Below are 16,735 nucleotides of genomic sequence, written 5' to 3' on the forward strand. Positions count from 1 at the left end.
CCGATCGTACTCGATCGGGTTGTATTGCGGCGATGTCTGTCCGCCTGCTCAGAACAGGCGGACAGGTTATGGAGCAGCGGTCTTTGTGACCGCTGCTTCATAACTGCTGTTTCTGGCGAGTCTGATGACTCGCCAGAAACACAGGACATCAAGCTCCATACCGTGCTTGATAAATATGCCCCATAGTGTACATCAGCCTAAAAACACTGTCAGGATACATTATTGTAATTTTTTTTTTTTTTTTTGTGTCTAGGAGAGGCAATTAAAAATATATAACTGCTCTTCTGACAAATTACATTTTATTTTTATGCATGTGGGTCATCTAAAAAAAGCACAGCTGCTTAGTAGTTCCAGAAGTTCACAATTCTAAAAAACTATTCTGGCTGACTTAAATGTGCAGTATAATTTAAGTAACATTAAAGGGATATGAAATCCAATTTTTTTCTTTCATGTTTCAGACAGAGCATTCAATTCTAAAAAACTTTCTTATTTACTCCTATTATCAATTTTTCTTTGCTTTCTTGGCATCTTTATTTGAAAAGCAGGAATGTAAGCTTGGGATCCAGCCTATTTTTGGTTTAGCACCTGGGTAGAGCTTGTTGATTGGTGGCTAAATGTAGAAAAAGATACCAAGAGAATGAAAAAAAATTGATAAAAGGAGTAAATAATAAAAGTTGCTTAAAATTGCATGCTCTATCTGAATCATGTATGAAAAAATGTGGGTTTAGTATCCCTTTAATCAGTAAATAAATGTTAGTTATAATGATGTAATCCAACCAAAGATTAACAGAAATAAGTTTAAAGTTTTAGTTTCTATTAGTACTTCAGATTCTATAAAGTTTTTCTTTTTTAAAATCTCTTCTGCTTAGGACAATTAGAGACAGATGAAGTGTGCAAATAAAAAACATTATACCAATTTTATTTTATTTTTTTTAATCATGAATTCAAGTTCCCTTAAACATTTTATTCCACACAACAATAATGTGCATGTTATATCTGGCCTTAATTGTTTTCAGCAAAAAAAAAAAAAAGGCAAACCTAGGTTTCAACATGGAGACATCCATAACTTTATAAAAACAGGGGAAATGGAATTACCATAGTTTTCAAAGTTAAATCACAGGCAAAGGGAACAAAACAAATGATGAAACTATATATTGCCAACTTTTTTTCTACATATAATTAAACATTTTAAAGTATTTAATGTCCATTTAAAAGTCTCCATTCATTTGCCACCTTACACTAGTCTCTGTAGGTAGAATCATAATATGAAACCATTAGAAATCCCCAATCAGCCACTCACTCTATTTTAAGCTACTCTTCTTCCCCCATCAGCCCTTCCCTCTACACTAGTTCATAAGGGATTTTTTTTTTACTGCTTTCAAAAGTGGCCTTAGAGGAGTGCTAGGATTGGGCTTTATTTTTGGAACAGCTGGGATCTGATAGCCTTCTTAGGTCTGTTTTAACATTCACACAACTCCTGCTCTGTGACACAGGGGACTCTTCGTTCTTTTTTCTCCAGCAGGGGAAGGGAGACATTCTGCAGGGAGGGTTAACATCATGATACCATGAGAAAGAAGAGCCGGATAATGCATGGTAGGGCTGCAGAGAAAGTTAACCCCTTTGAATTTAAAATCCAAAATACATTTGAAGAAGAAATAGGTTTAACTCAAACATCAACACTGTGTGTGTGAAACTGCAATTTCCTTAATGGGGAACGACTTAATTATCCCATAGAAATCTTTTATTTTTATCTTTTTTTAATTTGCTGCTATCTTCTTTGCAAATTATAAATAGCTGAATAAGAATACAAGAAATATTTATATAATGAATTCATTTTGAAATCTATTTTTATAAAACTTATCACAGCAAATCTGTTTATATTTTCCCTGCACACAGCCCGTAACAAAATTATGATTTAGCAGTAACACGTTCATTTTTTTTTTCAACTGCATTATTTAGAGACTGATATATTTTACATTTTTTTGCCAATGTCAAATATGGAATTTTAAGATCCAAGTATTTATTTCCGGCAAAGTAAATTTGTTTTCAAAATACATTTTTCTTCATTCGTTTTTTTTTTTCTGGAATTTGATGGTACAATGAGTGGTGGACGATTTGATTTTGATGATGGAGGGGCATATTGTGGTGGGTGGGAAGGTGGCAAAGCCCATGGCCATGGCATCTGCACTGGACCGAAAGGTCAAGGCGAGTACTCAGGCTCCTGGAATTACGGTTTTGAAGTGGTAGGCATTTATACCTGGCCCAGCGGCAATACATATGAAGGATATTGGGCTCAAGGAAAAAGACACGGCTTGGGTATTGAAACTAAAGGAAGATGGGTATACAAAGGAGAATGGACTCATGGGTTCAAGGGAAGATATGGCGTTAGACAAAGTATGAGCAGTGGAGCCAAGTATGAAGGCACATGGAATAATGGATTGCAGGATGGATATGGGACAGAAACCTACGCTGATGGTGGTAAGGAAAATTAAATATTTGTAAATTACAATGTTTTATATATGTATGTATATATATATATATATATATATATATATATATATATATATATACACAGTATATATATATAGATAGATATACATAATTAAAATGAAATGTATCTTTGAAATGTGAGTATATATATATATATATATATATATATATATATATGTATACACGTGTGCGTGTTTTTTATCCATCTCTCAATATATATATATACATACACACACACATGTGCAAAAGCAAGAGAGAGAGAGGGGGCTCTCTCTAGAACAGTGTTTCTCAACTCCAGTCCCCAGGGCCCTTAACAGGCCAGATATTCATTATATCTTAACTAGAGCACAGGTGAAATAATCAGCTGATCAGTAACCATGGTTACTGACCTGCTCTCACCATTTAGATGATTATTTCACCTGTGCTCTAGTTAAGATATATTGAATATCTGGCCTGTTAAGGGTCTTGAGGACTGGAGTTGAGAAACACTGCTCTAGAAAGTATTATTTTCTATACAGCTTATTTTCTATAGTGTAGAGATATTTTGTAAATGTTAATATATGTGGTTCATTGAATAATATAACTTTTATTTATAAAACTAATATTAATGTCTTTGTATATAAAGAATGCAATGAGACTTTAAACTGAAATAGTGTCTACCATAATGTTAAACACTCTCATTTTAGTCTACAGAGGCCTTAGTACACAAGTACAATCACTGCATTTGTAGTTATTTGCATGTAATAATCTTCCTTATTGAAAGTAAATATTGCAAAGGACACCTGAAAGTAAAAAAATGACCATACATTACATATGATCTTGTATATTTCTTTGCATACATTATTTGTCTATCTATCTATCTATAGGGCTAAACATTTAGAGTAGGAATAAGCCAACTGTAGTGAATAATAACATTGTGTGTGTTGTAAATGGGATGAGGTAGCTGAGTACCGAGACATGAGAGTGGAAGGCAAGATTGAAAGCATTAGATTCCCGATCTGCATATAAGTATAATTAGGACCAGATTAGGAGTGAAGTGTAAGGGGTTTAATGCAGGTGTTTGCACGTTTGGTTTTTTGATTGTATTACAAGTTGAAAGTAAATGTGATTGCTTAAGGGCAAATGAAATTAAAAGGTGTAGGGTTAGCGCGTCCTCAGAGTTCTGGTTAACTAATGCACAAAACACACAAAATACATTACAAAGTACAGTTACATTCATAATAACACTAACAAAAAATATTTTAAAAAATATTGCACACAAACGTTATAAGGGCTCAAAGTTATGAGGGCTCAGGTGTTAGGAAAAAAAAAGGTTTCAAAGGGCTTTAACATAGACATACATATACATGTCTAGAGATGTATATGTATGTATATACTGTATGTCTATATATGCGGACATATGTATTTATGTATTTTTATGTGTATATATGTATTTACAGACATATATACACACATGAACACATAAAAACATATGTACACACATATAGACATAGACTGTATATATGTGCATTGGAGCCGTTTGCAGTTAAAGGGACACTGAACCCAAATTTTTTCTTTCGTGATTCAGATAGAGCATATTTTTATGTGTATATATGTATTTACAGACATATATACACACATGAACACATAAAAACATATGTACACACATATAGACATAGACTGTATATATGTGCATTGGAGCCGTTTGCAGTTAAAGGGACACTGAACCCAAATTTTTTCTTTCATGATTCAGATAGAGCATGCAATTTTAAGCAACTTTCTAATTTACTCCTATAATCAAATTTTCTTCATTCGCTTGGTATGTTTATTTGAAAAGAAAGAATGTAAGTTTTGATGCCGGCCCATTTTTGGTGAACAACCTGAGTTGTCCTTGCTGATTGGACAGCACCAATAAACAAGTGCTATCCATGGTTCTGAACCAAACATTTGCTGTCTCCTTAGCTTAGATGCCTTCTTTTTCAAATTAAGATAGCATTAGAACAAAGAAAAAAATTATTATAGAAGTAAATTAGAAAGTTGCTTAAAATTGCATGCTCTATCTAAATCATGAAAGAAAAAAATTGGGTTCAGTGTCCCTTTAAGTAGATGAAAACATGTAAAAGCATATTGATGAAATATTCATATTTAATAAAGTGTTATATTGTGTATCTGCTGTAAATATTTCACATTCCAATGTTCTGCACATAGCAGAATATGTTCTAAGTATTTATAAAAAGATATTCCTATAAATAGTTGTATATATACCAATATATAAAATTATCTATATCCATAAGTATAGATATATATTGTACCAAAATATTTATTAATAAACAGAACATATTCTGCTATGTGAAGAACATTGAAATGTGAAATAGTCATATTTTTATGTCAGATTAGCGCACTTGAGAATATGCGATCAGGTTCGAGCTAAAGTAGGGTGTTATGTTTTTTTCCCACTTTTTTTGTTTCATTGACTTCTAGGGAGAATACGTTTTTTCAGCAGTGCAATATTGCAAGTTTGGCTTTTTGCGCTTGTCAGGTTAGCGCAAGAGCGAAATCAGTTTAATTTCAACTCATAATATGAGTGCAACCCGACACATGCAAAAAGCTTACTTCTAGTGCAGTTAACGCTCGAGCAGGAGCATTTAATATCACTCCACTCGTAATCTGGCCCTTAATGTGCAATACAAATTGGTTTGAGAAGCCATCATGTATTTTAATTTGCAAATGTGTTCCTTGTATTGTAAGCTTAAAGGACCGGTCAACACTGTACATTTGCATAATCAACAAATGCATGATAAGAAGACAATGCAATAGCACTTAGTCTGAACTTCAAATGAACAGTAGATTTATGTTAAATAAATTGCAAAGTTAAGTCTATTTCCACTCCCCCTGTATCATGTGACAGTCATCAGCCAATCACAAATGCATATACGTATATGCTGTGAATTCTTGCACATGCTCAGTAGGATCTGGTGACTCAAAAAGTGTAAATATAAAAAGACTGTGCACATTTTGTTGATGGAAGTAAATTGGAAAGTTGTTTAAAATTACATACTGTATCTGAATCATGAAGTTTAATTTTGACTTGAGTGTCAAAATGATAAGTTTTGGAAATAATGTAGATAAAAATATTTTTACACACACACATATATACTCTAGGGTCTTTATACTGCTCTTTGTTAGAATATAAAAACAAAAATACAAACTGTATAACCAATGTATTCAATGGAAAATATTAGCCAATAAAAATAACACTGAACTATTTAATAGTTTCAAGTACAAATAATTAAATAAAACAAAACTGGTTTTATTAGAGCCGCTTACACTACCTATTAAAAATATGTAATTTGTGCTGATTTTCTGTTTGGAAAACATTTAGTATAGATAGGCTTACCATAATTTTTAGAGGTGAAACTGGGACCACCTGGCACAGTGCCAGTGGGGGGGGGGGGTCAGGGGGCGTGGTCACGGGGTGTGGTGATTGCCGACCGGAACTTATTTTCAAGTTAGAGATAAATACATCCCAACTTGTTAAACATACCTTTAATATGTTCCAAGAAATAAACACAATGCATGTGCAAATGGGTAAAGCTCTTCAGATACACAGGTCAAACAAATTGATCCTTCAAGAAATTAAAATGAGAACAGGGAGGCAAACTAAAATAATGTTACTTAACTGCCTGCAGCGCAAATACCCGAAACCGCAATGATAACAGACAGTATATAGTATAAGTGGACGTTTATTTCACACATAGGTATCTTAGAGTGTAGAACTTCAAAACTTTGAGCAACACTGCACAAGTTACTGAACTAGAGTGATAACTGTCATCTGTATTGCAGCTATGGCACCCACCCCTTTTACTAAAAGTAGTAACGCATTTACAGATGCATGGGTATAATTAAAGGAGCTAGGAAATCAACACAATAGATTGCAGTTTGATGTACCACAGGGAGCATGGGTAGTTAAGTGTGGCGAAAGCAAACTACTCTGTCAGCTGCACGGTCAAGATGGGTGGGCAAGCGTAGACACCATAGTTACATTGCTAGTAATATTTGTAACCTCAGCAAGGTATCCTTACCAGCAAGTCTTGCAGCACAGACATCAGTCACGTCACTGGCATGGACTAGCACAGACTGTGCACAGTTAGAGTTTAAAAAAAATGGCATTTGCATTGCTGCTATTTTACTCATTCTGGCACCGGCTGGGTAGCAACCCTACGGCTGGGACAGAATGAAAAATCGGGTGGGACACTGTTACAACACTTCCAAATAGGGACAATCCCAGTCAAACTGGGACATCTGGTAAGCTTCAGTATAGGTAGTATTTTTTTTAACCATACTTTTGGATTTTGTTTTCTGGTCTAGATCCCTTTCCAATTTTAAACTTAAAAAATGACAATAACAAGAAAAATATTCATAAACATTAATGACACTTTAGTCCCTGACTAACGGCTAGATTACGAGTTTTGCGTTATGAGTGAAAAAGCAGCGTTATGGGTTATAACGCTGCTTTTTCACTACCGCTGCTATTACAAAAGCTGTACCGCACACTTTTTTGGCCGTAACGCAAATTAACTTACGCAATTTGCGTAAAGTCTTTTTTCAATAGGATTTCCATAGCGCCAATATTACAAGCTTTTTCTGGGAGGCTAAAAAGTTAGTGGTACAGCCTATCCCGCAAGATTCGTAACGCAATCTAAAGTCAGTAGTTATGAGTTTTACGCTACAAAGCGGTAACATAAAACTCATAACTAAAGTGTTAAAAGTACACTAACACCCATAAACTACCTATTAACCCCTAAATTGAGGCCATCCCACATCGCAAACACTAAAATAAAATTATTAACTCCCAATCTGCCGCTCCCGACATCGCCGCCACTATAATAAACATATTAACCCCTAAACCGCTGCACTCCCGCTTGGCAAACACTAGTTTCATATTATTAACCCATAATCTGCTGTCCCTAACATCGCCGCAACCTACATTACAGTTATTAACCCCTAATCTGCCGCCCCCAACATTGCCGCCACTATACTAAAGTTATTATCATTACCTAAATAATTCCTATTTAAAACTAAATACCTATAAAATAAACCCTAAGCTAGCTACAATATACCTAATAGTTACATTGTATCTAGCTTAGGGTTTATTTTTATTTTACAGGCAAGTTTGTATTTATTTTAACTAGGTAGACTAGTTAGTAAATAATTATTAACTATTTACTAGCTACCTAGCTAAAACAAATACAAATTTACCTGTAAAATAAAAACTAACCTGAGTTATACTAACACCTAACCTTACACTACAATTAAATAAATTACCTAAATTAAATACAATTACCTAAATCACAAAAACAAACAAACTAAATTACACAAAATAAAATAAGAAATTATCAGATATTTAAACTAATTACGCCTAATCTAATAGCCCTATCAAAATAAAAAGCCCCCCAAAATAAAAAAAAACCCTAGCCTAAACTACCAATAGCCCTTAAAAGGGCCTTTTGCGGGGCATTGCCCCAAAGAAATAATCTCTTTTACTTGTAAAAAACAATACAAACACCCCCAACAGTAAAACCCACCACCCACACAACCAACCCCCCAAATAAAATCCTAACTAAAAAAACCTAGGCTCCTCATTGCCCTGAAAAGGGCATTTGGATGGGCATTGCCCTTAAAAGGGCATTTAGCTATTTTTCAATTGCCCAAACCCTAATCTAAAACTAAACCCCCCCAAATAACCCCTTAAAAAACCCACTAACCCCTGAAGATCCCCTTACAGCGGCAAGAAGTCCTCAACAAAGCCGGGAGAAGTCTTCATCCAAGCTGGCAGTAGTGGTCCTCCAGATGGGCAGAAGTCTTCATCCAGACGGCATCTTCTATCTTCATCCATCCGGCGCGGAGCGGGTCCATCTTCAAGACATCCGGCGCGGAGCATCCTCTTCAATCGAAGTCTTCTTCCCGAATGAAGGTTCCTTTAAGTGACGTCATACAAGATGGCGTCCCTTGAATTCCGATTGGCTGATAAAATTCTATCAGCCAATCGGAATTAAAGGTGAAAAAATCCTATTGGCTGATGCAATCAACCAATAGGATTCAGCTTCAATCCTATTGGCTGATCCAATCAGCCGATAGAATTGAGCTTGCATTCTATTGGCTGACTGGAACAGCCAATAGAATGCAAGCTCAATCCTATTGGCTGATTGGATCAGCTAATAGGATTGAAGCTGAATCCTATTGGCTGATTGCATCAGCCAATAGGATTTTTTCACCTTTAATTCTGATTGGTTGATAGAATTCTATCAGCCAATCGGAATTCAAGGGATGCCGTCTGGATGTAGATTTCTGCCCGTTTGGAGGACCTCTTCTGCCTCTTCTGTAGCTATCTTAGGGTTTATTTTACAAGTAAGATTTAGTTTTAAATAGGAATTATTTAGGTAATGATAGTAATTTTTATTTAGATTTATTTGAATTGAATATTTAAGTTAGGGGGCGTTAGGGTTAAGGTTAGACTTAGGTTTAGGGGTTTATAACTTTAGTATAGTGGCGGCGACGTTGGGGCCGGCAAATTAGGGGTTAATAAATGTAGGTAGGTGGCGGCAATATTATGGGCGGCAGATTAGTGGTTAAAAATATTTAACTAGTGTTTGCGATGCGGGAGATCGACGGTTTAGGGGTTAATATGTTTATTATAGTGGCGGCGATGTCCGGAGAGACAGATTAAGGGTTAATAAGTATAATGTAGGTGTTGGTGATGTCGGGGTGGCAGATTAGGGGTTAATAAGTATAATGTAGGTGTTGGCGATGTCGGGGGCGGCAGATTAGGGGTTAATAAGTATAATGTAGGTGTCAACAATGTCCGGAGCAGCAGATTAGGGGTTAATAAGTATAATGTAGGTGTCGGCGATATCGGGGGTGGCAGATTAGGGGTTAATAAGTGTAAGATTAGTGGTGTTTAGACTCGGGGTTCATGTTAGGGTGTTAGGTGTAAACATAAATTTAGTTTCCCCATAGGAATCAATGGTGCTGCGTTACCGAGCTTTACGTTGCTTTTTTTGCAGGTGTTAGACTTTTTTCAGCAGGCTCTCCCCATTGATGTCTATGAGGAAATCGTGCACGAGCACGTTACACCAGCTCACCGCGGCTTTCAGCAGCGCTGGTATTGCCTGCTAACGCTGGGTTTTTATAAACCTGTAATACCAGCGCTGTAGGGAAGTGAGCGGTGGTATTAACTTGCAAGTTAGTACCGCACCGCTCATAACGCAAAACTCGTAATCTAGCTGTAAGTTATTAAGCTTTACATTTAGAGGCAGTTAGGACAATGAAGACCATACTCTTGGATACTTCCTATCTTCTTTTTTTTTTATTTTAAATAAACAAACTTTATTCACAATAACAAAGAAAATGTACACATGCAGCTCCTTCATAAAGCCAAACAAATGTCAATTCAATTTTACAGTAATAACAGTAGTAAGAAAAAGAAATAGAAGTCTCATATAAATCATATCCCAAGCCAAAAGGTAATCTATATAAAATATACCCAGTAAGGTAGACAGCAGAGGAAATGGTAGCATAAAATTATGTGTTTAAAATAAAATATTACCAAACAAAACAAAGTTAATCAACCTGTCCATATAAAGCAATTGGTAGCCACCCCACAATGAACCTGATATACCAAATTACTTGTTCACACTCTATTTTCTTATGTATTTTAAACAAGCCCAGTACCGCTAAATCATGTGGAGTGTAGGGTTACCGCAATTATAGAGCTAATCATTGGCATTTGGCCTATCTGGGTCTGTGTACCGAATAGGGACTTCTTACACGGCGCTTATAGTTAATATACCTTTCTTACTATATACACAATAACAAGTTATATTCATATAGCCTGGGTTGTGCCAGACTTTATTTCATTAATTGCTAACTGAGTTTTTTGAACAATTATATGCTACGCCGTTGATACTTTTATAGTAACTGGGTTGTGCCAGTTTTAACTTAAACTACTAAATCATTGTATGAATGAGCGTGCATTATAAGACCTTACAGACCTAAGAGTGCGAGTGATACTGCTTTATAATCACAGCATTCGCTGTGCCGTACGGCGCTCAAACTGAAACTTACATATTAACTTGCAACTCAGTTGCGAATTAACCACAAACCGTATGATAATCATTATTTATAAAACCTGGGTTGTGCCAGACTTTATTTACTTTTACTGCCAAATCGAGTGTTGGGAATGAATGTGTGTTACGATGTTGATTCAAATTTAAACTAATGGAAACTTAGCTTTTTCATAAAATCTGGGTTGTGCCAGACTTAACTTTAACTATAAACTCAGCTTTCAGAGCTTTCTGTCTGATTAGATGTTATACCGCTGATACCTAACACAAACTGAATGATAGAAAGCATTTATTGAAACTGGGTTGTGCCAGACTTAACTTGAATTATAAACTCAGTATATGAATGAGCGTGTACCACAAGATTTTACAGACCAATGAATGTGAGTTGTAATACTTTAGAATCATAACATTGGCTGTGCCATAAGGCACATAATTTGAACTTCCACACACTTGCAATTTTGCTGTGCATTAACTACGAGCTGTATGATAATTATTATTTCAAATCTGGGTTATGCCAACTTTATTTATTTAACTACATAAACGTGTGCTTGGAAGGAATGTGTGTTACGTTGTAGAAATTTATTGTAAACTGAAAGATACTAAATTTTATAAAATCTGAGTTGTGCCAGATGTAACATTAATTACATACCCAGTTTATGAATGTATGCGCCCCCTAATAACCTATAGTACTGTGAACAAACCCTAGGACATTTATCAATCAATATAATCTGGGAGGCGCCAGAATAATTGCTGACCAAGTTTTCTATGGAGTGTGTGCCCAAAATTAGGAAGACCGATTAATATGAGCCAAATTATTCTTGCAGCATTTGCTGTATTGACCAAACCCAGCAACTTTGACTACTGAATCTTGACTGTACCAGACAGAAACATATTATTAACTAGGGTTAAATTATTCAATAACTTTAACAAAACAAAATTGGCTATATCGGAGGTCTGGGCGGCACAGAACTATGTTTATCTTAACAAAGACCGTATTCCAACTTCTAGGAATATGCGCCTAATGAAATATAGAAAACTATAGTAGCACCAAGCACGCACACATTGTTATTTATACAAGTACACTGGCTAAATTTATAGCCCAGGTTATAACTGATTAAACCTTTTTCTGTGAATATTCAACTTACTATTACCCCTATTCTCTGATTATTATTATTATTGATGTAAAGTATTCACAACTTTGATATCACCCACTGTATTGTATACTCAACAGTGATAGCAGAATTCTATTAAGCTGAGATTACACTACCTGGATGAGAACTTTTACATTAGCTCGATTATCTAGACTATAACTATTGTGGTAACCATTACCTAGTTGATTTACTGGATTATTTAGATCACTATTACTGGTGAATTTATTCAGGCCGAATTATTATAAATTGTGATCTAACGTGGAATTTATTACACTGATTTGGGCACTGGAGCATATTTTAATTGTGTATGTATTAACCAAACAATTTTGTTTTTAATAATTTTAATATCAATAAAAGTTATATTTTAATATCCTGTTGAGGAATCCCAACCCTTAGTTTAGGCCCAGAGTGCTGTAAGTGCATACTTTGGGAAGTCTGGTATCTTTTATACCATTCTTCCTTGGTGTTTATAAGTTTAAAAGATATATGCGAGATAAAAACCCAGACGTGCACTTTCAAAAGTCATTAAACTTGATTAATAAAATATTAAAAGATTAATATATTTCCTTCCCCTCATGGATTCAGTATAATTAATCCAAATATTGCCCAAGACTTTTCACACTGACTTATTTCTTTATGTGTATAATACAAGGTTAACAGGTGCCTGACTCAAGTATCATTTGCATAGTAACATAGTAGATAAGGTGGAAAAAAAGACTGAAGTCCATCGAGTTCAACCTATACAAATCTAAAATACTTTCAAAAAGCTCCAGTTAAGCTTAAATAACCCGATTAAAATGTGACCCATTTAATACTAGCAATCATATCCATGAATTTTGTTTATATACAGAAATTTATCCAGACTATTTTTAAATGTATCTATGGTATTGGCATTCACTACCTCCTTTGGTAATGAGTTCCACAATTTTATTGCTCTTACAGTGAAAAAACGTTTCCGTTGCAGGAGATTAAATCTCCTTTCCTCCAACCTTAAATTATGACCTCTTGTCAGAAACAATTTTCTTGGAATAAACAGAGCTTCTGCCATCTCTGTATATGGGCCTTGAATATATTTATATAAAGTAATCATGTCACCTCTCAAGCGCCTTTTTTCTAAAGAAAACAGACTCAGTTTGGCTAGCCTCTCCTCATAGGTTAATTTCTCCAATCCCCTTATTAGCTTTGTGGCCCTTCTCTGGACTTTTTCTAGTTCTGCAATATCTTTTTTAGCAATCGGTCCCCAGAACTGCACTCCAAACTCAAGGTGAGGTCTTACCAGGGCTTTATATAATGACAGAATTATGCTTTCCTCCCTTGAATCAATGCCTCTTTTAATACATGCTAGTATCTTATTAGCCTTTGAAGCCGCTGCCCTGCATTGTGCACCCATCTTTAGCTTGTTATCTATTACTACTCCCAAATCCCTTTCCTCTTGTGTTTGGCTAAGTCTTGTCCCATTTAAAAAATACGTAGCCTGCTTATTTTTACTTCCAAAATGTAGAACCTTGCATTTTTCCGTATTAAATCTCATTTTCCATTCACTTGCCCATAGTTCTAATTTTAGCAAATCCCTTTGTAAAGAGAGTTCGTCCTGCTCTGACCTAATGACCTTACTTAACTTAGTATCATCTGCAAAAATAGAGATGTCGCTATTTATTCCTTGCTCCAAGTCATTTATAAAAATATTAAAAAGAACAGGGCCCAGTACTGATCCCTGGGGGACGCCACTGATTACCTTTGTCCAATCTGAGTATGATCCATTTACTACTACTCGTTGCTCCCTATCTTTTATCCAGTTATTTATCCATGAGCTAACATTTTCAGCTATTCCCAGTCCCTTAATTGTGTGCATTAATCTCTCATGTGGCACTGTATCAAATGCCTTTGCAAAATCTAAGTATATCACATCAACTGATTCCCCTTTATCTATATTTTTACTTACTTCCTCGTAGAATCTAATTAGATTAGTTTGACATGATCTATTTCTCCTAAAGCCATGCTGATTAGAACTCATAATCTTGTTTACACGAATATGCTCATCAATATAATCTTTATAATCCCTTCAAATATCTTCCCCACTATTGATGTCAGACTAACTGGTCTATAGCTTCCTGGATCATCCCTGCTTCCCTTTTTGAAGAGTGGCACCACATCAGCTTTACGCCAATCCTGGGGTACCATGCCTGAGGATAATGAGTCTTGAAAAATTAAGAGTAAAGGTTTGTCTATAACAGTGCTAAGTTCCCTTAGCACCCTTGGGTGTATTCCATCTGGGCCTGGAGTTTTCTTTACCTTAATATTTTCCAGTTTTTTCCTGATATCCTCTAAACAAAACCCAGTTAGTGGTATGGACTGGCATGTTCTATTCTGTTCCAAAGTATCATTCAATGGTTCCTCTCTTGTGTATACTGAAGAAAAAAACTGGTTTAGTACCTCAGCCTTCTCCCTGTCATTATTTATCATGCTACCCTCCACGCATTTTAATGTACCTATATTATCCTTCTTAGATTTTTTGCTATTTATGTACTTAATGAACCTTTTAGGGTTAGACTTAGAATCCTTGGTAATTAATTTTTCATTTTCAATTTTGGCTAATTTGATTGCTTTTTTGCATGCTTTTTTACATTCCTTATAAATATTGTATGCTGAGTCTGTACTATTTTTCTGTATTTATTAAGTGTCATTTTAATAAGGATAACACACAAATTCTCCTTACTTATTTTGAACTGGAGCTGTATTGAACTACTTTGTGAATAATACGGATAGTGTAAAATAAGGAACTGTTGTTACTACCAAATATATTGATGTCATTATATGAATTACAACGTAGCATCATAGCATCAAGTTTAATGTCTTTTGAAAGTGAACGTCTGAGTTTTTATCTCGCATATATCTTTTAAACTTAGTAGCCGTCATGTGGTGATAGAATTATCAAATCTATATCCCTACTAAGTAGTACAAAGAAAATACTGCTACCAATCACAGCAAGATAATAAAAAGGGGTTTATGACCAAGTTATGGAGAATTGGCTATACAAACTATTATGCGAACCAATCACCATGCACACAGGTTGATAGACACTTCTGCATTTGAATTCACTATGATTGGTCAAGAGGGGGGCCTGTATTTGAATCGACTCGCTATTGGTCCAACTACGGCAATACAAGCTTTAAAAGCTGCCAGATTACGGCATTTGGTTTGTCAAATCTTTTTAATTCACCTTGAAAAAGGCCAGGTTATTACGGCCAAAACACGTTTGTGTTGATTTTTTGTTTTTTTTCTCCAATAGCTGTTTGTAAACTAGACCACTGCCTAAGCTACCCCTGGCACCTGAAGTTGACGTTTCCAGCTATCGGCCAGAAACACAGGGGGGTAGTTAGCGGTGTATCTAGTCATATTGTTTTCAGCCTTTTATGGGGATTTGGTAGCTACTGGTGACTAGGTTTCATCTTCATCTAAGTATATAGTTTAATTTTTAAACACTAATTATAAAGTAAGGTTTTAATATCAACTATTTGCCATAACTTAGCTGAGTTATTTCAGCTTTATTGTACCTCTTATTAGGAATGAGTGCTCTCTAACCCTTTCTTGTCCATCTCTTTCCCAATCCCAAATCGTAACCCTACCTGGGAGTCACACCTATCTAGGAAGCTACTGATAACTAATTTGAAGTGTTACATTGAATCCCCTGAAAAATTTCAGTTTTTGTTCCAGAGTAATATTTATTTATTGTAGGATAACTTGTCATTGCACAAATCATATACCACAGCTGTTTTACTCCACTGGTTTTCAAACCTGTCCTCAAGCATCCCCAACAGGCCATGTTTTCAGGATTACCTTTGATAAGAACAGGTAAAATAACCATGTTTACTAATCAGCTAGCTACTGGTGACTAGGTTTCACCTTCATCTAAGTATATAGTTTAATTTGTAAACACTAATAATAAAGTAAGGTTTTAATATCAACTATTTACCATAACTTAGCTGAGTTATTTCAGCTTTATTGTACCTCTTATTAGGAATAAGTGCTCTCTAACCCTTTCTTGTCCATCTCTTTCCCAATCCCAACTCGTAACTATTGTATTTAAAGGGGCAGCACCAAGGTTTATGTAACCTCTAATTTCCTATAGTTATTAGATCACAGTGCCAATATAGATTTCCTTCCTTCCCAGGTAGGATTGCAACCTCAGCCATATTTTCCGGAACACTTATAAGTTACACATGCTGCAGTGTGTGCAGGGAGCAGCATGTATATTGTATATGAATAGTGCTGTCCATAAACACTATACATGTTCCTTCCTGCACACCCTGCAGCGTGACCAGGAAAACATGCCAGGAAAACATGGCTGAGGTGGCAACTCTACTCCCAGGAGATCTTATTGCTTGTAGAAGTCCTGATATCTGCTTCACAAGCACTAGCATCTTTCAATAGTGTTAGCAATCATGGTTATTGGTTGGCTTCAAATGGTATGTCTTGGCTTTTTTTGTCAATGTTCCATTTTGGTGCATGCTCACTTCACATATAAATTAATAATATAATGTCCATGTTACTAAATAGATGAAAATGTAGCTCCAATTAGGACAGTGAAAAAATATGCACATTTTGAAGTCATCAACAACACTAAATTAATTAGTTGCCATGCTTTTTCTTTTCATGTCCATATATAATTTGCTTGAGTTAAAGGGACAGTCAACACCAGAATTTTTGTTGTTTAAAAAGATAGATAATCTCTTTATTACCCATTCCCCAGTTTTGCATAACCAACACTGTTATATTAATACACTTTTTACTGCTGTGATTATCTTGTATCTAAGCATCTTCTGACCGCCCCTAATCACATGACTTTTAGTTATTATCTATTGACTTGCAGTTTAGCCAATTAGTGCAGTGTATGCCACAACTCACGGGCGTGATCACAATGCTATCTATATGGTTTACCTGAACTACTCTCCCCTGCTGTGAAAAGCAAATACAAAAGCATGTGATTAGAGG

At 35.4% G+C, this 16,735-nt stretch overlaps 1 protein-coding gene across 1 annotated transcript in view; it reads left to right on the plus strand.

The window, feature by feature from the left end:
- The first annotated feature begins 1,494 nt into the window (after window positions 1-1,494).
- JPH2 (junctophilin 2) overlaps window positions 1,495-16,735 on the plus strand; it is a 223,990-nt gene continuing 208,749 nt past the window's right edge. Inside the window, exon 1 of the mRNA XM_053689809.1 lies at window positions 1,495-2,478. Within this exon, the coding sequence (XP_053545784.1) occupies window positions 2,100-2,478 (379 nt within the window). The 5' untranslated portion in view covers window positions 1,495-2,099. The remainder of the gene's footprint in view (window positions 2,479-16,735) is intronic.

The sequence above is a fragment of the Bombina bombina genome, chromosome 1, assembly GCF_027579735.1.
Source record: "Bombina bombina isolate aBomBom1 chromosome 1, aBomBom1.pri, whole genome shotgun sequence".
NCBI lineage: Eukaryota > Metazoa > Chordata > Amphibia > Anura > Bombinatoridae > Bombina > Bombina bombina.